The following is a 19,402-nucleotide window of genomic DNA, read 5'->3' as shown; positions in this document are numbered from 1 at the left end:
ACAGTCCCATCCCTTCCAGCAGGCTGGAAATGCCAAAGGAATTGTGTTTCAAGCTGGTTCTAGATGTTTTCAGGGGGATGGCCCCTTACAGTATCTCGTCCACCTTAATATCAAAAGCAGAAGTCCAATAACTACATATCTGAATAGACACTAGTGACTCTGGCTGATATACTAGATACCGTACTTCAGAAATCTACTTATGATGGTAAACGAACCATGAATTATTTTTCTTTTCCTGTTAATGTTTGGTAGCTATTTAAAAAAATATATTAGTAGAAGTATCAAAGCCAGGTAGCCTACCCACCTTCTTCTCACTAACTGATTCAGATTTTAAGAGCAAATGAAATACCCCCTGGCTCAGCCTCCACGGCTGCTAGGGGGAGCCAGGTGTTACAGTTCTAGCCAGTGAGATGTAGGTGCAAGTCCGCTGGGAGGGCTTCTGGCAAAGCATTCTTTCCTGACAAAAAGAAACCGATATGGCTAGTGTCACCCTCCTTCTTCCTGCCTCAAATGTAAATGTGTTATCTGCAATTGCAGCAGCCATACTGCAGCCATAGGGTACATGTGAGAGAAACCTAGAGAATCAGAAATGGTCCTTACATCAATGAATCAATGTATTGATTCAGGAGCAACCACCTCCTTCTAGTGAACTATGTTGGATGAAAAACTCCTTATTTGTGTAAGCCACTATAGATGGGCTTTCTGGCAGCTTAAATGTAATCCTAATGTACCACACCAAGCAACTTGTGGAGCTTTGTAATTTGGGAGTAGTTATTCATTGGGAATAAAAAGTAGAGTTGGATAGATTGATTGTAAATTCATAGTTGCCTTAGTCATTTTTCAGAACTGGTCAATTTTAGGGATATAACAAACTATTGTAAGAAGTTGGTTTATTAGGGTAACACAATAATAAGACATAATACAAATAAACTATCACAGCAATAAAGGTTCCTCACGGGCAGAGATGCCATCAGACCCATCTTGAATAAGCCCTTTCACAGCCCAACATGTTGCCCAGGGCCCCAAATTTTAAAAAGGCATTTAGTTAACATTGAATTATCTAGAATTGAATCCCCCTTATACATAGCATGTTTTTTAACTTTTAAAGTAGATAACTAACTTCATTTAATTAATATATAATCTAAAATTATTGATAGCAAATAATAAGGAAGAAAGTACCATACATCTTAAGTACAGAGTTGGCAACACTTAATAGAAGTTCTGCAAACATACAGCCTTGTAAACTATTTCACAGTATACTTTTCCTACCTCCATGACAATGATAAAAGCCAGCTTGGCTGCGATCACATGCCAATAGTAGATGTTGTGTTTATACTCCTGTGGGTGTCCAGGTGGGTATCGGAAATCACGATACCTGGAAACAAAATGGAGAGGTATTAGGAGGCAAATCTTTTTGATCAAATACTGTAAACCAGGGCCCCATTTAAAAAGAGGTCATCTTTGATTCAATGCTCTGTTAAGTTGGACATCACATAAATTTTCTCCTAGAGTTCAATTTGGTAAAAAAACCCCAAAATTAACTACATTAATACCTCATTTAACAGGTAATCAGAAAATGATGGTAATGACAGATTCCATCTTTGTAAAAAAGAATCCATCTTTATAAAAGAACTAAAGTTCTTAACTTTTTTCCTCTAGAGCTTTATCCCTGCTTTCTCAAAGGAATATAGCTAAAACAATTTCTGTTTGGGGGATCATGTTTACAAATTTATTTATATAATGTTATCATCAAGGTTCACTCAGCCAAGGGGCTCTCTCTCCCTATACAGAGTACTACCTGCCTGATATAATTTTTTACCTAATTCTAATGGTCAGATACATGTTACTGCTGTTAGAGTATCTTCCTCAGGTAGCATATTTCTAATTTTCTGCCTGTAATTTATTAAGCCTAGAAGAGTTTAATTTCTGATTAGAATTATGTAAAGTAAGAATAAGCAGATTCAATGTAGTATTCTCAAGAGACTATTATGTGTAACTTTGAAACATTTATTTTTGGCTTATTTCTGGTTTCTTGGTTGTGTTATTGAGAATTTGAATCAGTGAAGGCTTTGAAGAGTTGCACTAAATGAGTTTTAAAGGCTCCTTTTCAGTTAAGACTCCATGATTGAGGGAAAAAAATTCTATGCCCCTGTAGTCAACAAACTTTATCAACTTGTAAATTAGCTGGTGTATACCATCCACAATTGGACTCACCAGCCATTAAAATCAATGCAGAGAGCTTTGGAATATTTTTAGAGAATACTGTTCAAGTGAGGTATTTACATCTCTTATCCTTATGTCTTTAAGTTGAGGGTGCTAGTTTGTCATCATTCAGAATCCTAAGGTTGTGCTTGTTTAACACACTAGTCCTAACACCTGAAATATCTTGGTTTTTGGAACTTGTGGAGTTTCTCCATTTCTAAGATATAAGACTTTTCTCCTGGGTCAGTCTCCCTGTAACCATTTTTAAACTCTCATCTTTAAATCTTGCTTTATGGTTTGGAAAAGTTCTAGCCCTAGTCTTTATTAGACTTTCACTGAAAAGCAAGCTATGGGAAAGAATGTCTCTAGCAGTTTGATTTAAATAACACCAAATAGAATTACATCACAAAGAAAGCCCTTTTAAAGTGCATTTTTAAGCAGGTGGAGGAGAACTTGCCTGCAGGTAGTATGGTTGCCAAGCCCAGAGTATGGGTTTCCCTGGCTTTTGTTTCTGAAGTCTGCGATGTTGAAGAAGGAGAGAGTGTTGTTGATGTACCCCTCCATGGTATAGTCAGCGTGGTCCCCATAGGGCGGGACGGAGAAGGACCAGTAATACACCAGGCGGGGGATCATGTCTGATGTGAAAGCAATGATCATGGCCTATGTTGGGGAGACAAGAATAAGGGCAGCATTAATTTAGGGCTTTTATAATGATGGTTAACAAATATGCCAGAATTACTGTTTTTACCAAATTAATGTTTTTAAAAAATTAAAGATTCAGAAACCTTCTTTCTTAACTGTGAAATGTATATAGATAGTGAATGTCCCACAATCTTGAAGCAACAGTTTTAAAGTAGAATATTCCTGTCCTTTTGGTCTTCTCTTATAAGAGAATGTTTAGAAGTCCACATACTGTTCAAATGCAAAGGCCTCATAGTTGCCTGTTATGTTTCTTAAATACAACAAACACCAGTTTATTCAGAATAATTGTATACTAGGGTATTGTGGATAATTCAAGAGGTTGCTTGCATGTGTTTATGTAAATTAGTATTTTTCAGAAAATTAGAATAAAATTCACTCAACGTTAGAACTCTACTTGATAAAATGTTAATCTTTCATGTTTTAGATTTAGAAGACTCTTTTATAGATGTAATACTAAGGTCAGTATTATAAAAATAATTCACCTTTATATAATTCTTTTGTAGAATAAATCGAAACAAAACTAATTTATCACTTGCTTCTTATAAAAATAGAGTGTAAACTAGCTAAAATATATTTTCCTTGATCTAAATTTAAATAATGACCTTCAAATTCACACTTTTCCCCCCCTACGGTATCTTGTTTACACAAGTCAGCCCCACAGTTTGATTTATCTTAAACTCTCAGTATATACTTACGTTTGTTGCTTCGTTAGAGAGCAAGAATTTTAATTAATTTTAATAAAAAGTGGGTAGCAAGAAATTATATCGGGTTGTTCCATTCACACAGTTAAGCAATGATGTCTGTTTTGTTAGATCTAGTGCCTAAGCCTCTATACTTCCAAAAGATTAAATGGACAAAGTTATAAAAGTTATAAATTACTGAGTGTAAGATACAGAAAATTTAGTATGTTCCTATATAAAAGGAATAAATATGGTCAATCGTACACCTGTGTCTGTGTTAGGGAGACATCTATCAAGATGCCAAGCTATTGTGAATTACAAAAATTATTTTCTAAAATTCTTTAATTTGGGCTTTAAACTCTCCAATGTGTTAAAATTAAACCAGATTCTATGTGACTAAACAAAGCTAAATGATTCAGTCATTAATTTAAGGAGAAAAACAGACATGTTTTTGGCTCAACATGATTTTTAATAGTATTCATCTGAACATATGGTTTAGACACAGTGAGACCACAAACCAACAAACAACATCTCAGGCAAAGCAACACAAACAATTAAGGGGCTTTTCTATTGCAAAATTTCCCCACTAGACCCAGCTCTGTCATTTCCTCTGATGGATAAGATCTCCGTGTGTGTATCTGCCTGCTGGTATTGGGGGTGAGGCTCTAAGAACATTTTACCTTTTCCCAGATTTCAATAGATTAGATTTTCCTGTTATCATTTAACTCAACTATATCTCTTTATAGAATCACCTGCAGATGTGCGTCAGGAAGCTACAAAAATTCCAACAAGGAAGATAATTCTGTTGTCTTCTGACAAGATATTAATACTTTTCCTCCTGAACTGAGCTGCGTGGAGAGACATGCTGCAAGGGTGCAAGTAAGTGCAGTGTGCTTCATTTCCCATGCTGTTCTGCACACAATTTTCCATTTATATCAAAATAAATTAAAATTGGTCTTCAATAGCAGATGCTCTGGCATGATACAACGGTGTCAATTCAGCTTATTTATTGAGCCAGCAGCTTTAAAATGAATGATTTTATACCAAACTCCTGCTTGGAGGCCCACTCTTATCCCTGGTGGCTGTTCTCTTCTTCCTTTGGCACACAGTGGGTTGTGGGGAGACACATTAGGTGTTTGAGGGGATAATAGACACGTGTTTAACGCTTGCCTCCACTCATACTCACGTATGCGTTTGCATACTGCATCTTGGAAGTATGACAAATCCTAATAATACAGAAAAAAGGATTGTCCATAGTTTAATCAGTGTCACAAATCTAATAAGCAGTTTTCCTGGGGTAAGTTATAAAACTACTATTGAGTAAGAACCAATAGCACCAATTAGCCGGCGTGTGTGTCTGTACACAGACACACACAGGGAGTAGCCTTGGAAACACAGCCAATCCTGCATCTGTGCTAATGGGGGGAAGCCACGGCATGGATACTGGGAAAAGGTACCTAACACAATCAAACCAGAATGCTTGAGGAATGGAGAGTTTGAGTCAATTGAATTTTCTGGTTAGCTGAAGGTCAAAAACCCTTTTAGTTTCAAAACTCCTTGCTAAAAATTTTCTTAAAGCACACAAGTCCGTGTTTCTGCTCTGCTTAGTGTACTATAGCATATTGAATATGACAGATTCATTCTTTTATGACTGTGGAACTTGAAAGGCCTTGCTGTCATATTTCTGAACATCAGTCTTCATTTTGTAGCACAGTAGATACTGAAGGTGCAGGCTATTTGGGGGAATGGAAACTGACATACCCTAGCAGTTGTTTTTTTGTGTGTGATTTGCAACTTTCTCCAAAAAGTAGAGATAGCATGCAATTCAGATAAATTGAGGGTTCTGGGGTGTGTGGGGGTGATGGCTGGATTACAGATAATTTCTTTTATTGTATAAAACTGTAACCATAGGCCAGACAGTGACTGAGTTTTGAAATTCTTGTGCCTCTAGTTGAGGTAGCTGTCAGAGTCCTCACAGAGTCACTCTTAATAACTATGATGAGTAATGAAGATGATAAAATGGCAGCAGCTAACATTCAATAAGAACGAGGCTCCATGCATTCACTCATTGAATTCCCTAACAACTCTTGTGGTATGTGCTAGTCTTACAATATGTGGTAGGCTATTGTTCATTTTACGAATAAAATGAGGCTCTGGAGGGTTAAGGCCTGGCTCAAGATCACGCAGCTCAGAGCTGCAGTGTTGGGAACTGGAGCTCAGGTCTACCTGATTCTAATGCCTGTAGTGCTCAGTAACTTCCTCATCCAGGACCTACAGGTACTGCTGAATTCTATTCTGTTTTCATAGGTGCTTGTGGGAAAAGGCTAGGGACTCATGGCAAGTGTGGCTTAAGAAATTAAAACTGGGAAATCACTGTTGGGAGAAGCTTATCTAGGATGCTGGAATTGAAATATGGGAGGAAATGGCCCTGGTTTTAAGGATGTTTCTAGGGAAAGAGGTCCTCTGATGGGCTGACATGAAAATTGCTCAGCCTGAGAGCTTTCTGTTGGCCCGTGCAAAGAAAGAAAAAAAAAAAAAGACTGTTCAGACTGGTCCATAATCACTTAACACAAGTGGTGAACAACTGACTTCTGCCCTCACAGTTGGGATACATGCAGGGCATGAGGCTGCTTCAGCCAGTGAGCAGAGTGTGGCTGGCAAAGACCTCGGGCTGGAGTGGGAAGAGGGTGAAACCCACCCTAAACCTATGCGTATGGTAATGCATACTTAGGAATACATAAAGTGTTTATACTTCATCAAAGTTAATTATTTTAAGTTAATACTTGTAATATATAGTAAAATGGTCTTATTTTAGGGCCCTCCAACTGTGAATGAACAGATTTCTATCCATATTATAAAAGCACTTTCTGATAACTCCTTTTAGTTATGTGAGGATTAAAAGTGTTAGCACTTACTATCATTACCATATTTCTATTGAATAAAAGCTTAGCAAATGAGCAATAACAGTATCTACATAGGAGGTCTTGACGTTTTAAGTCAAGAATAATAATTATAAACAAAATTAAAACAGGTTATAACAGTTAGTTATATAACTACTATGTAATTTATATGGATGATAGTGTTAGCATCTTCTTCTCATTTTATAAAACACCAAACATTTGATTCCTTAGGTAGCAACTCTAAAGCGTTTTTGGACTTTTCAAGGTCTTTACCCTGCAAAGCCTAGGTCTACTCACATTGGTCACCACAGCCAGAATTGCTATTCCTTGCATGATGGGCTGCCAGGCTCCAATGTCTTGGGCTTTCTCGGGCACCAGACGTCTAAACTGGGTGGTCAGTTTCCATGCGTCCACTCTTATTTCCAATATATTGTTCACCAGAGCCAACAGGGGGGCCAGTGGAAAAGAGGCCACAAATAAGGTGACGAACCCAAACTGAATAACTGTCAATGGAATGGACACACGTCATGGAGTGGTGAACGAATGGAAGGACAACGTATTTTCCTTTACTCTTGAAAGAGAAAGGCAAACAAAGAACTAAATTCCAAAGAGAAAACACATCCATGGTAAATAATTTAACGCTCAACAGTGAAAGAATTCAAACAAAACATAAATATGAGCTCCCTGGAAAGAAGACTAATTACAGCCTATTTCTTTCACATGTATATACTTAATAGGAACAATATATTACAAAATCTTTAATCAACCAGAATTATTTGCTGGTAATAAACTTGAGACATTCTAAGCATATTATTCTCAGTGTTGAAATCATAGAATGTTAGGAGATGCTTTGTGATTTAGGATTTTAAGAAAAAGAAAAAGTATATTGTGGACATATCTAACAAGTTAAAAGGAAATAAACGTACCACTGGGAAGGCTATGCTTAGGGAACGCTGGAGGAAATATGCTGAAAATAAGCCAAGGAGTGAGCTCGCCCGAGTCTGCGAATGAGGGGCAGTGCACTCAGAGAATTTACGATATTATTAAAAATCACAGAAGTATGTGATAAAAGTGTCTTAGTAAGTCATAGTCCTTCTTTAAGAATCTTTATCCTGAAGTTCTTAAATCAAAATGCAAGTGGTACCTTAGAAGTTCTTTTCTCCTTTTCCGTAATAAACATGGCCTTACTATAAATAGGGCAGCAGAGATTTTGGTTAAGCTATCCTATAGTGAGGAAGAACTAGGAAATAAGGCCAAAGATCTAAAAAAGGAAACTTTCAGTTTTTAGACCCTGCCTTCCCAACTGGCAGACCTTCAGACAAAACATGTGCAGATATGTAACTATGACTGTGAATGAGAGGAAAATCTACAGCCAGTTAGGCCTCTTGTTCAGATAAGGGGCAGGGACGACTCCGGCCAGCAAGGGCAAGGCTGTGGAGGGTGTGGCTAGGTGGGAGGAGCTGGCATTTGCTTCTGGTCTGAGAGGATAAGGGAATACTGCAGAAGAGCAGACAGGCCAGGCCAAAGTGCTCACATTCAGAGACGTCAGACAGGCAAGGATAAGAGCTGATGATGCCACAGAGTCAGCAGCAACGAGCAAAGATGTCAGTGTCTCTGACTCACCTAACCCTAAATAAACTCATCAGCCTAAAGGGGCAAGGCAAGTAATATGCGTGGAGTGGGTCAGAGTCCACTGTGGTAGACTGGCAAGTGCACGTCCTGCTGAAAGGGACAGCTCACAGTCACATGTAGGAATGAGGGCCCAACGTTGCCAGATTTTCTGATTGTTCAAGAGAAGCTAGATGTTAGGGTCATATTAGCAATAAACCCAGTTAAAAAATCCCATAGAGAAAAGATAACATTTATAATGACAACAAAAACACAGACAAGACTGCTATAACTGACTTAAGAAAAACAAATGATGATGAATAAACGAATGGTAGGATGTGCCACACTTAATTCGGCAGGCGCAAATTTGGGAACGTATCAAATTTTTTTCCGCAAAATAATTTAGAATTCTAATGCAAATTCAGTTAATCATCCCAAGTAGATTTAGGAAAAAAAAGCTGAAAGGTAATGCTAAAGTTTGTCAAGGAATATAAACAAACAGGTATAATAATGAGGAGGGATGGTTTGCACTCACAGTATTAGGAACATTCTGAGAAAGAATAATAAAATGAGACTAGCTCTAGGAGATGTTAAAGTATATTATAATGCTATGGTAATTGAAACAGAACTAGTACATGAATAGATAGTATGAATTAAACAGGATGGAGTTTAAGAAGAGATACAAATTCATGGGATTTTTGTATTTTTATAAAGTGATACTTTAAATCAGTGGATTCATGCATTGGAACAACTAAGTCACTGGGAAAATTGGCATCGGACCATCACTTTTGACACCAGAATAAATTCCAGATGGATTAAAAAATTTATATTAAAAAATAAAGCACCAGAAAAACCCCAGCATGGTATAATTTGATCTGATATTCAATTGAGAACTTTATAAACCACTTTTGAAACCAAAAAAGATAAAAGAAAAAAAATACCTATTGTAAAAAAAACCCTTGCCTGAAACTTTTTCATCATCCTCTATTGCTATCTAATACTTTTTATGCTTTCTTATATACTTTTACAGTCAAGTTCCTTGGAGGAAGTGTGCCCAATTATTTCCCCAACATGCTTGCCCTCCTTGAAGCCTGCTGAGGCCTCCCCATGGCACTGAACCTACTCTTGCTCACTTTGCCGGTGACCGATTGCATATTGGAGAGCCAATGCTCATTTTCAGTCTTGATTTATTTGGTCACTAGGCAACTTTTGACATGGCCAAACAGTCCCTTCTCCATTGAATTTTTTTTACCCCTTGATTTTGTTTTATTTAAATAATTTTTAAAGAGTCATTATATATTAAAGAAACTAAAAAAAATAAAAATAAAAAACCTACCTATAGTTTTTCTTCCACTTTTCCCCAACCACAGTTGTAGCAATTGTGTTTACCTGCCATTCTTTGAACAAGCTGTTTTATGCCTTTGTACTAATAGTTATACATGTGCGTTGAAGATCCAAGTTCAGTCACTTAAATGTTCATGAGGACTAGGTTCCAGGCCTCGGTGCTCCAGCTGAGGATGGGAAGGAGCCGCCTAGGACTTGGTAGCCACACCCAACAGGCCTGGTGCAGCAGGAAAGAGGCATGCATTCCGTCACATGCCACCAAGGCAGGTATCAAGTGTGTCAGTGCTCAGAAGAAAAGAGAAGCAAAGCCGTGGGAAAAGTGGAGGGGCCTTGCTGAGGCTCAGGACTTGTCGGGAAAGCAGGGAAGAGCCGTGGCTGGAGGCAGAACCAAGCAAGAGTGGAGGCCCCAGGGTTGTCTGCTGGAAGATGTTTCCTTTGAGCAGTAGGAGTTGTAATTAGAATGGTGATTGTCATTAACGAATATGGGAAAAATGGGAAGGAGGGGACTCTGTGGCGGTGTGTGCCAAAGGCACTCCATATTTATTTTTAGCAGAACAAAAATAATTCAAAAGGCACTTGGACAATTCCATCTTCCACAGACTAGAAAAAGAGATTTCACTGTGCTGGTGAATACAGAATAATAGACTACCTACTCTGAGAAATTAAGTCTTCTAAGTCATGAGGTATTATCTGGATAATAAGGAAACAATTTAATAAATCTACAAATCTGTCTGTAACAGCTGTCATTCTTTCTTGTAGAACAGGATGAGGCAGAATTATTTAGTTGATAACTATTTTAGTGAGCCTATGAAACTTTAAAGTCATATCAACTTCTCCCGAAAGCATGACCACATAGCTTTTCCTTTCAACATCATTTGACAAATCAACCACAGAAAAATAACTTTTCTCTAAGTTTTTTTTTTTTTTTTTTTGGGGTGCTGAAATAACGAATGATATTCTGCCCCAGGATGCTGTTATTGTTAATGCTGATAATAACTCCCATAAGAAATATTTACAATTATGACTCATTTTTGAATAACAGGTAATTGTCTTACAGTCCTTTTGAAAATAAGTGAATATAACTTCTACATTATATACTGCAACTACACCCTTAATAAATCCTGATCACAAAATGTAACAAAAGGAAAAATGAAATTCAAATCAGACTCCAGCCTGCTGCAAAGTATTGTTGCCTGGAGAAGCCACAAGATGAACCTTTTACTCACTGAAGAAAGCAGATGTGTTTCCACGTATAATGTGTACTTTTAAAAGCAATTATTTTATATATATAGAAGTGATTTAATAAAAAGTCATCTTCTATCTAAAGAATTGTAAACGGGAACCACAAAGGGGTATCTTTGCAAACACGCAAACTCCTATGCATAAATCCAAGGCCTGTCAACCAAAATGCTGCGCTGCTTTTTCTAGTCTCCTAAGATAAAAAAAAAAAAATCATAAACCACTCCAATGGTTAGCTAAAAGGGCACAGATACAAAACAAGTAAATTGTTGGCTGTCTATTAGATAGAAGCATGGCATGCATAATAGAAAAGATGGTGTTTCCTATGGAAATCCATTTTGAGAAGCATCTATTTAAAAAGCAACTGAGAGCTCAAAATCAAGTTCAACTGAATAGAAACGGAGCCGAAGCAAATAATACACAAATGGACAAAGACATTTAGGAAGGAGAGAACTTGTGCTAAATCTTAATTCTAGACCAGCACAATGGTTCCAAATTCAAGCCAGTGATTAGCCATGAGGTCACTCAAGGAACCCGGCAGAAACCACTGGCCAGGAGAAATAGATACGCTGTCAAAGGCAGGCATGAGGTGTGAAGAAGGGGACCCTGAGATCATTCCTGTCACAACGCAGCATGTCCTATTGCCTGCCTTAAATGACTCGGTTCAGAAGTGTACTGGCCAACAGCTGTGCCTGCATGGACTCCAGCCCACGCTGAATCATATCTAATAATAGTTGCTGAGTTCATTCTCGGACAGCATGGTTAGAATGCTTTGAGAATTAACGGTAAAGATATACCTCAATGAATATTCCATTTTATTGCATAGTAATAAATCTGAGCTTTGTAAAACATAAATATTGACAAAGACAGCCACCTCATTTGGAAGCATGACAGTATAATTTTATCTATTGGAGAGAAACATAATCTTCTTCATTTCAAGATGTTAAATATTAATTTGACTCAATAACAGATGCTTTTGGGATCCAAAGCATATTCCAGCATATTTTGTATCATCTAAAATTTCACTGACAACTTACTCATTTCAAGATATTCATAAAATAATCCCAGTTTGCCCATGGGCTGCAGATGGTAGTCCTGTTCCCATCGTGGGGTTATCTTTTCTGATCTTGAAACTCTGTGAAACCGTCCAATTAGATTCATGATCCAGCTGCCAAAAAGACCAAATTACAAATTAGAATGAATATTACCAGACCAAGGTCATAAAAGTATTTTGCTGCTATTTCAAAGCTGAACACACAATTTTCCAAAGATATTAATTTGTTTGCATGCTAAATTTCTTTTTATTTCTGTCTTCCTATCCCTATCAAAATATTTTGAAAAATAGTACTATATACCTGGGCTTATCAAAATTGCAACTGTACTACTTTTTGTCTCTTACCTCTTTTTCCTGTACACAGTTTAATTTTTAAAAGATATTTTCTCTCATTTGATTAACTTTAGTTGTTCTTTTTTTTATACCCCTCCCCCACCATCATTCAAAACAGTCTTGCCAGTATGAAAATCACCAGAGAAAATAAACAAAATGAAGGCACAGTATGTGAGCTGGTGATAAGCGCCGTGGAGAAAAATAAAGTAGGGCAGGGAATGTTTGCGTTTGTGTCTGGGGAGGAGGGAGCACAGAGGCCAGGGAAGGCCGCACTCCGAGAGACATCAAACAAGAAGAGTGTGCAAGAGGCGGAGGGGCCACACCATGGGGACAAGTTTCCAGGCAGGGGGACAAGGTTCCAGGCAGGGGGACGGTGCCTGCAGAGCCTGAGGCAGGAGCAGGCCTCCCACGCCCGACAGACAGCAGGGGCTCTTGTGGTCCAAGGCTATTAGGAAACAAGTTTGGTGGTTTGGTGGGGTGGGGATGGTCAGAGACCATCGTGAGAGGCCATCAGAGAGCACTAAGCAGAAGAGTGACATAATCTCACATTAGAAAAAAATATATTCAAGATCAGAGAAGCGAATCATCTCTCCCAGGTCACAGTGCAGAGCTAGGAGAAAACGCAGCCTTGATGGGTGCCCCGTGCTCTGCCACCACTGGACCCTGCCCCGATAGGCCTGTCTGTCGTCTCTTCTTTCATGCCGTGTTTTTTCTCTCTCAAAGCCTCGTGGCTTGGAAAACTGCTTCCCCCTTTTTATGGCAGTTTGTCTCGAAAAGAAATCGGAGTTGGCAGTAGAATGACGTGTGCACCTACAGCACAAAGAACTGTTGTTCCCTCCAGCAGCAGTCGGCTTGTGGTTTATCCGTGGCGTTCATCAGAAAAGGCACAATAACAACAAAGGATTCCAAATACAGATACAACATCCGGTTAAGTTTTCGCTGATTAAACAGCATGTTTGTATGGATTTCAAATTCTGACAATGAGAAGGCATCACACGACTATAAGGACAGTTTCTGTAAGAAAACCCAGCAGACTCATCGTCTCCATCACGTGGACAGGTGCCACACGTGCGCACCCAGCTGGCATGAGATGGGAGTTCAATCCACACTCCATTGCCTAATAGCTGCTTAACCTTGGGAAAGAAAAAGTAAAATGGGAATGGTAAAACCTATACTGCCCAGGGCTGCTGTTGGAATTCGAGGATTCAAAACAGGTAAAGGATCTAGCACATTTCCTAACACTTCAAAACGCCCTGCATGGGGTTCTCTGTTGACCAGTGCAGGCCACACTGGCTGGAGCCAGCTGAAAACACGGCCTGCATTGTGCAGCGTCTTGGCTCAGGGCTACAGGCCACCTGGCTCAGTGGTTCTCACTTCAGCACTTAACAAGCATGATGTGAAATGCTCGTTCACAGTGCAGCTTCCTAGGCCCGAGGAAAAAGAGCTGAGGTGAGCCCTGTAGTCTGCAGCCATTCCAGGGGGCTTGTGACCCAGGTGGCACCAGGGACCGTGCATGTCCATCACCCTTCATGACACCTAACTCGAGATGACCCAGTTTGGTTTCTATTGGTTTATTTTTTGCTCTGTCTCCTACACTTCCAGCCTCAGCCTCTTGCTGAATCCTCTCCAGGCCCCCAGTGCAGCAGGTATTTTTCTATCTGGACCCCAAATCACATCACAGTGTGGATTCTGGATGAAACTTCTGTCCTGGCAACTGCTTGTATCACCCACTCACCTGGTGCTTCCCCTTCGTCCTGTTCTTACTCTCCCACTCACAGTGGATCACATTAGCAGTCTTTCTCACTAGCTTGCTTTCCTTAGCTTCCTGAGCCTCTTACTCAGTTTTCCCGAGTTGAACCACTCATCTGCAGTAGGAAATCCTGGGTGGTCATCCTCATCCATCTACGTTGCCCTTGGTCTTTTGGGTTTTCTACTGGGCTGTGATTCTAGTGCAGGGATCTCAATCTTGACTGCACATGTGAATCACCCATAGAACTTTTTAAAAATACAGACACTAGATGACTTTCTCCCCTGGCCCAGGCTAAAAGCAGGGGTTACAATATAATTTCCTTAGGAATTTACCATATATGTTAGCATAACCACATCATAATAAGTTACGCTTTACTAAGTCCTATGTGCAAAGCATGGTGAGAAGCACTTTACATCTCATTTTCTCTTAGACTCTTATATTTAATCCGTGTACTCTACAGCTTTTCTTGCCCTATCTATTTAAGGGATGGGTATAGTTTTGGGTAGCAAGGGTACCTGATATCTTTGATATCTTAGGATTTTATATGCAAAAAAGGAAACTGGCACCTATACAAAGAAAAGAAGTCCAAGTCACTCTCTAATTTGGCTAACACTTAGGATTCCCAGTTTTCAAATAAGGGATATATAATTTAAAGCATACTGCCTAAATATTTTAGGCTAGGAGGAAAAATATCTGAAGGCAGAGTTCATGTCACTATAATTTTTAACAATGTGCTTACTTGAAGTATAAACAGGTCATGGATACTAGAATTCACCTTTTATTTTAAAATACATGAACAAATTTCATTTCATATGAATTTCTCAGTACCAGTTTAGGAATATACCCTCCCCTTAATTTTTTAAATCAGAAAATAGCTTGCTGGCAACCAGTTATCTATCAAAACTTAGTGTTAAATAGTTAACCTTCTTGGTTTCAGAAAATATTTTTTAGTAACCAAAGAATGAGTTAAGATTTTCCTCTATTTTATGTATTTGTTTTCATGGAGAAACAAACATAGTACTCTTTGTGCATGACCTACTTTTACTTATCTGGAAAAATCTTAATATGAGTTCAATGAAAGTAAGGGTTATTTTCTGCACAGTAGGATAAAAAGTTAATTTCACAGCCAAAGCCAGAATCCTTTTTTGGGGGGGCTGGGGGGCAGGGTAGGAGGGGAGATGGGGAAGGAGAGAGAGCTTTGTTTAGAGAAAGACCCCAACAGTTCTCATTGAAGTCAGAGGATGACACCCTGGAACCCAGAGTCAGTTAACTGCTCTACAAAGAGAAGGAACAGAAACTTGGTGAGGGAAGAGAGAAAGATGAGAGGTTAGGGGAGGGAGGGGAAGAAAGAGGGGGACAGTGAACGTGATGGAGGAAGACAGGGCAAAGAGGCAGGAGGCTGGAGCCTATAAAGAGGGTGGTAAGTTAAAAACAATCCCAGTTGTAGAGTGGGCAAAAGACTTTAAAAGAGCGGACGTTTTTGTTTCAAAATGAGAGGAGAGGGAAGAGGACGGGAAGAAGGAGACAGAAAAGAGTGGGGAGAGAGGGAGAGGTGATTACAGAAAAAGGATCAGAGACATGAAACTGCTGGCTCTGAGACGGAGAACAGAGGTCACAATCCAGGGAATGTGGCCTCCAACAGCTAGAAAAGACAATGAGATTCACCCTCGATCCTTCAAAAAGAAACACAACCCTGCCAACACTCTGATTTTAACCCAGTGGAACTGCTGACCTCCAGGCCTGTAAAATATTACATTTGCATTGTTTTAGCCTATTAATTTTGTAGTAATTTGTTACAGCAGCAATAGAAAACTAATACAAATGGTCTCCCTGAAATTTGCAGAAATTCCAGATAGTGGTGGACTTTCCACTTTGATACTGCAAGGGGCTTAAGTGAAAATTTAAAAGGATAGAGGGATCCCAGCTAACATCTGAAGTACAGCTGTATCTTCTGTTATTCTTGTTTTTTTCAGCTACGAAACAATATGTCAAAACCTTTGTGGTAATTATTTTAGACAATTTATCTCTTAGAACATAATGTATCCCAGTGCCTTAGGATCACAAGAGAACCTCTATTCGTGAAAGCACATGGATTTGGTGTCATAGGATCTTGGCTTTGAATCTCACAGTAGCCTCTTATTGCCAGTGTGAACTTGGGTAAGTCATTTAAACCTCTTTAGGCCACAGATCTTCATTTGCAAAAGGGAGATAAGGATCATTTGGAAGATTAAACGAGAGAGATGTAAAGGACTTAATATAGTTATGGTACATGTTAAGAATTCAACAAAGTACTATTAATGACTTTTATTTTTCTATTTTTTTTTTTTGAGACAGGGTCTTGCTATGTTGCCTGGGCTAAATGTATCATCATAGCTCACAGCAACCTCAAACTCGGGGGCTCAAGCGACCCTCCTGCCTCAGCCTCCTGAGCAGCTGGGATTGCAGGCATGTGCCACCAAGCTCTGCTAATTTTCCTATTTGTTATAGAGACAGGGTCTTTCTATGTTGCTCATGCTGGTCTCGAAATCCTGGCCTCAAATGATCCTCCTGCCTCGGCCTCCCAAAGTGCCAGTATTACAGGTGAGTGCCAGCGTGCCCAGCCTATTACTGACTGCATAATACAAAAGGAGAAGAGGAAGGTGCTGTGAAAAGTTGTGGAAATACACAGTTCACAGCTCTAACAAAAGTCACCTCTCCAAGGGCTGTGATTAGTCAACCACCATCAACAGCCTAATAGGCGTAAACTACAGTGGGTGGGGAAACATAAAGAAAAGAAGGTTTTTAAACACAAACACTGGACACATTTATGCTGTTAATTGTACTATCTTGTCTGGGGACCTTTAAAAACAATAGATTCTTATCCATTTTAGAGGTGGACATGCAGCTATGTGGATAATGTAGGCAAATGATCTGGACAGGTGGGCTGTTCTATCCCCGGTCCTGTTACCCAAGATTATACAATTTGATACTCACGGCAATAATACTTCTTGTATGTTATTCCAGATTGCTTTTCCTCCCATGATTATTGTCAACTGAGTTGTCAGTTCAAGAAGACAGCCGCCTGGGTCACACTGGAATGTTCAAAAGAAAATTCATTTAAATTTTCAGTGGGTCTAACTTGGAAAACAGTCATTAATTTTACTTTTATGATATTCTGTTTAGGCTAAAATGAAATCTATAATGAAGAAACTATTCATTGGGCAACTGAGAGAAAACATAAAACAACTTAAATTTGCAAGGGAAAACAATTCTGTATGCATACCTCTTCATTTCTGTATTTTCCCAACCAATACACTGGGTCTCCTGGATAGCCTACAAATTTGCCCTTAAAGAATGCTATGTAGAAACACGAAGAGTAGTAGTTGACAAACTGGAATAAGAACATCTTCATGGTTAAGCTGTTCTCATAATCAGTCTGGGTCCTTGGGAGTTCTGTAGTTAAAAGAAAGAAAATTAAGATTTTAAAATTGTGAACAGCTTTGAGACCCTAATCAAAGACACTGATACATGAGTTAACATGTTTAAAAAAAAAAATACAATTCACACTGTTTTCATTTAAGCGGGTATGAATTGCTTAATATAGCCAGTGTGTTAATTCCAAGTTTACACATTGTTATAAGAGTTCTCCCCCAACATGGGAACAATATCCCACATGGCCCCAAAAAAAAAAAAAAAAATTGCAACCGTTCTTTAAAATTTACAAGTATAGTGCTATCAAATAAGCAAGAACTGTCATGGGTATAATTCACAGAAAATTACTTTTGAACTGCCCGCTAAATGATATTGTCTTGTCTTCCTGAATTGCAATAAGGTAGGGCTGTTGAAGAAAACAACAAAACAAGGGGTGACTTGCAAGAGGCATTTGGTCATCCTCTTAGTTTGGAATCTGAATCAGTCTGGTCATTTTTACAAGATCACTGAGCAGGCCGTTTGGAGAATGACCCAGTTGTAGGCAGGGTGTGGGATGCACTTAACTTTGGCCACTCAGCAGCTGCCTGGGACGCAAGCCAGGGAGAAGCAGCACGTCACAAAAGCCAGAGCTGATGAGAATGATATTAATACGAACAGCACGGGGAGAGACACGCAGCAGTGTGACTGCTTGTCCTCTCTACAACAGAGGGGCATATCTGCCACTGGAACCGTGACCCTACTCCACTTATTTGCAATAAAGAGACTATTTACTTTCGACAGTAGAGTACATGATCTAATGTAATTGAAAATATTATTCAGCACTGATCTGTTTACACAGAGCTTGGACATTATAATGATTGTCTTTGCTTTGTTCCTTTTTACTAATGCAAAGCTGTAGATAATTCATTTCCCATGCAGCCTAGAGAAAAAATGTTTACACTTGAAAATTTCTAAAAATTGTTACCTACTGGAATTGAAATGTCTAAAAGATACAGTCTCTTATTTTTAACAGGCTCTAAAAATATCTCAGAAATTACCTAAGCTACAGTAGAACCTTACCAAAGTTAGTAATCATAATGGCCACTCTTTCATATATGGTGTTCAGAATCATGATGATGATAAAGCTGATGATGGAAGCAGTGATGGACGTGGCTGTCTGTGGAGTCAGGTACTTCTGGATTGGGTCTGTCCCATTAAGGTTCTTGGGAAGTTTTGCAGAAAATACGATGAACACTGAGAGCCTATAGACAATAATCCCAATAACTGAAGCGATGATCAAAAGGATCTGAAAACACAATGAACATGGGAGCATGAGACTCACCAGTAATCATACCTGTACTGTTAAAAATTGACCCAAGCTTAAATTAACAAGGTACATGCGTAAAGTGATGTAAATCTCACATAACCGCCACCTGAAAGGTAGAAAATCCACATGTTAAATTTTAAAACACGGAAAAGGGATGATGGAAGTCAAAAGAGAGTGTATCTACTTATGTAAGATGTTAATGATAAGAGAAACTGTGTGCAGGGGTGACAGTGGGACTCTGCACTTTCTGCGCAATTTTTTTTTTTTTCTTTTGAGATAGGGTCTTGCTCTGTTGCCCAGGCTGGAGTGCAGTGGTGTGATCACAGCTCACGCAGCCTTGAACTACTGAGCTTAAGTGATCCTCCTGCCTTAGCCTCCCGAGTAGCTAGGACTACAAGCATATATCACCATGCCCAGCTAATACTGAAAATTTTTTTTGTATAGACAGGGTCTCACTATGTTACCCAGACTGGTCTCAAATTTCTGGCCTCTTGCCTTGGCCTCCCAAAGTGCTGGGATTACAGGTGTGAGCCACTGCACCTGGCCGCAATGTTTTTTATAATCCTAAAATTGCTCTAAAAAAGAAAATCTGCTAAAAGATAAGTGAATCTTCAGACAGCATAAAAATGGAATAACTAGTAGCATGTTCTGGTAGAAGGAAAAAGTATGCATGTGGAACCAAAGTAAACATCCTGTTTACAATTACTGAATTATTTAAGTTATAAATTAGTGTTGTTTGCTCATTTTTACTCCATTAAGGAGATATGTTTCCTTGTAACAGAGGAGCTATCACCAACTCAAGTGTCAGCAGGTGCTAGCTTTTGTCTTTTTTTTTTGTTTGTTTGAGACAGAGTCTCACTCTGTTGCCCGGGT

The 19,402-nt window shown here is 39.0% G+C and overlaps 1 protein-coding gene across 4 annotated transcripts in view; it reads right to left on the bottom strand.

Moving 5' to 3' along the window:
- The window catches only part of ANO6 (anoctamin 6), a 189,469-nt gene that overhangs the window by 7,200 nt on the left and 162,867 nt on the right, over positions 1-19,402 (bottom strand). For all 4 annotated transcript variants that reach the window (XM_069489270.1, XM_069489272.1, XM_069489271.1 and 1 more), the window contains exons 13-19: positions 18,283-18,508; positions 17,075-17,244; positions 16,786-16,883; positions 11,713-11,843; positions 6,782-6,987; positions 2,660-2,862; positions 1,270-1,375 (exon numbers count right to left, since the gene is read on the bottom strand). In XM_069489270.1, coding sequence (XP_069345371.1) covers positions 1,270-1,375; positions 2,660-2,862; positions 6,782-6,987; positions 11,713-11,843; positions 16,786-16,883; positions 17,075-17,244; positions 18,283-18,508 — 1,140 coding nt within the window. The remainder of the gene's footprint in view (positions 1-1,269; positions 1,376-2,659; positions 2,863-6,781; positions 6,988-11,712; positions 11,844-16,785; positions 16,884-17,074; positions 17,245-18,282; positions 18,509-19,402) is intronic.

The sequence above is a fragment of the Eulemur rufifrons genome, chromosome 16 (assembly GCF_041146395.1).
Source record: "Eulemur rufifrons isolate Redbay chromosome 16, OSU_ERuf_1, whole genome shotgun sequence".
Taxonomy (NCBI): Eukaryota; Metazoa; Chordata; class Mammalia; order Primates; family Lemuridae; genus Eulemur; species Eulemur rufifrons.
Note: the sequence above shows the minus strand (reverse complement) of the source record. Positions and strands in the feature narration are given on the sequence as shown.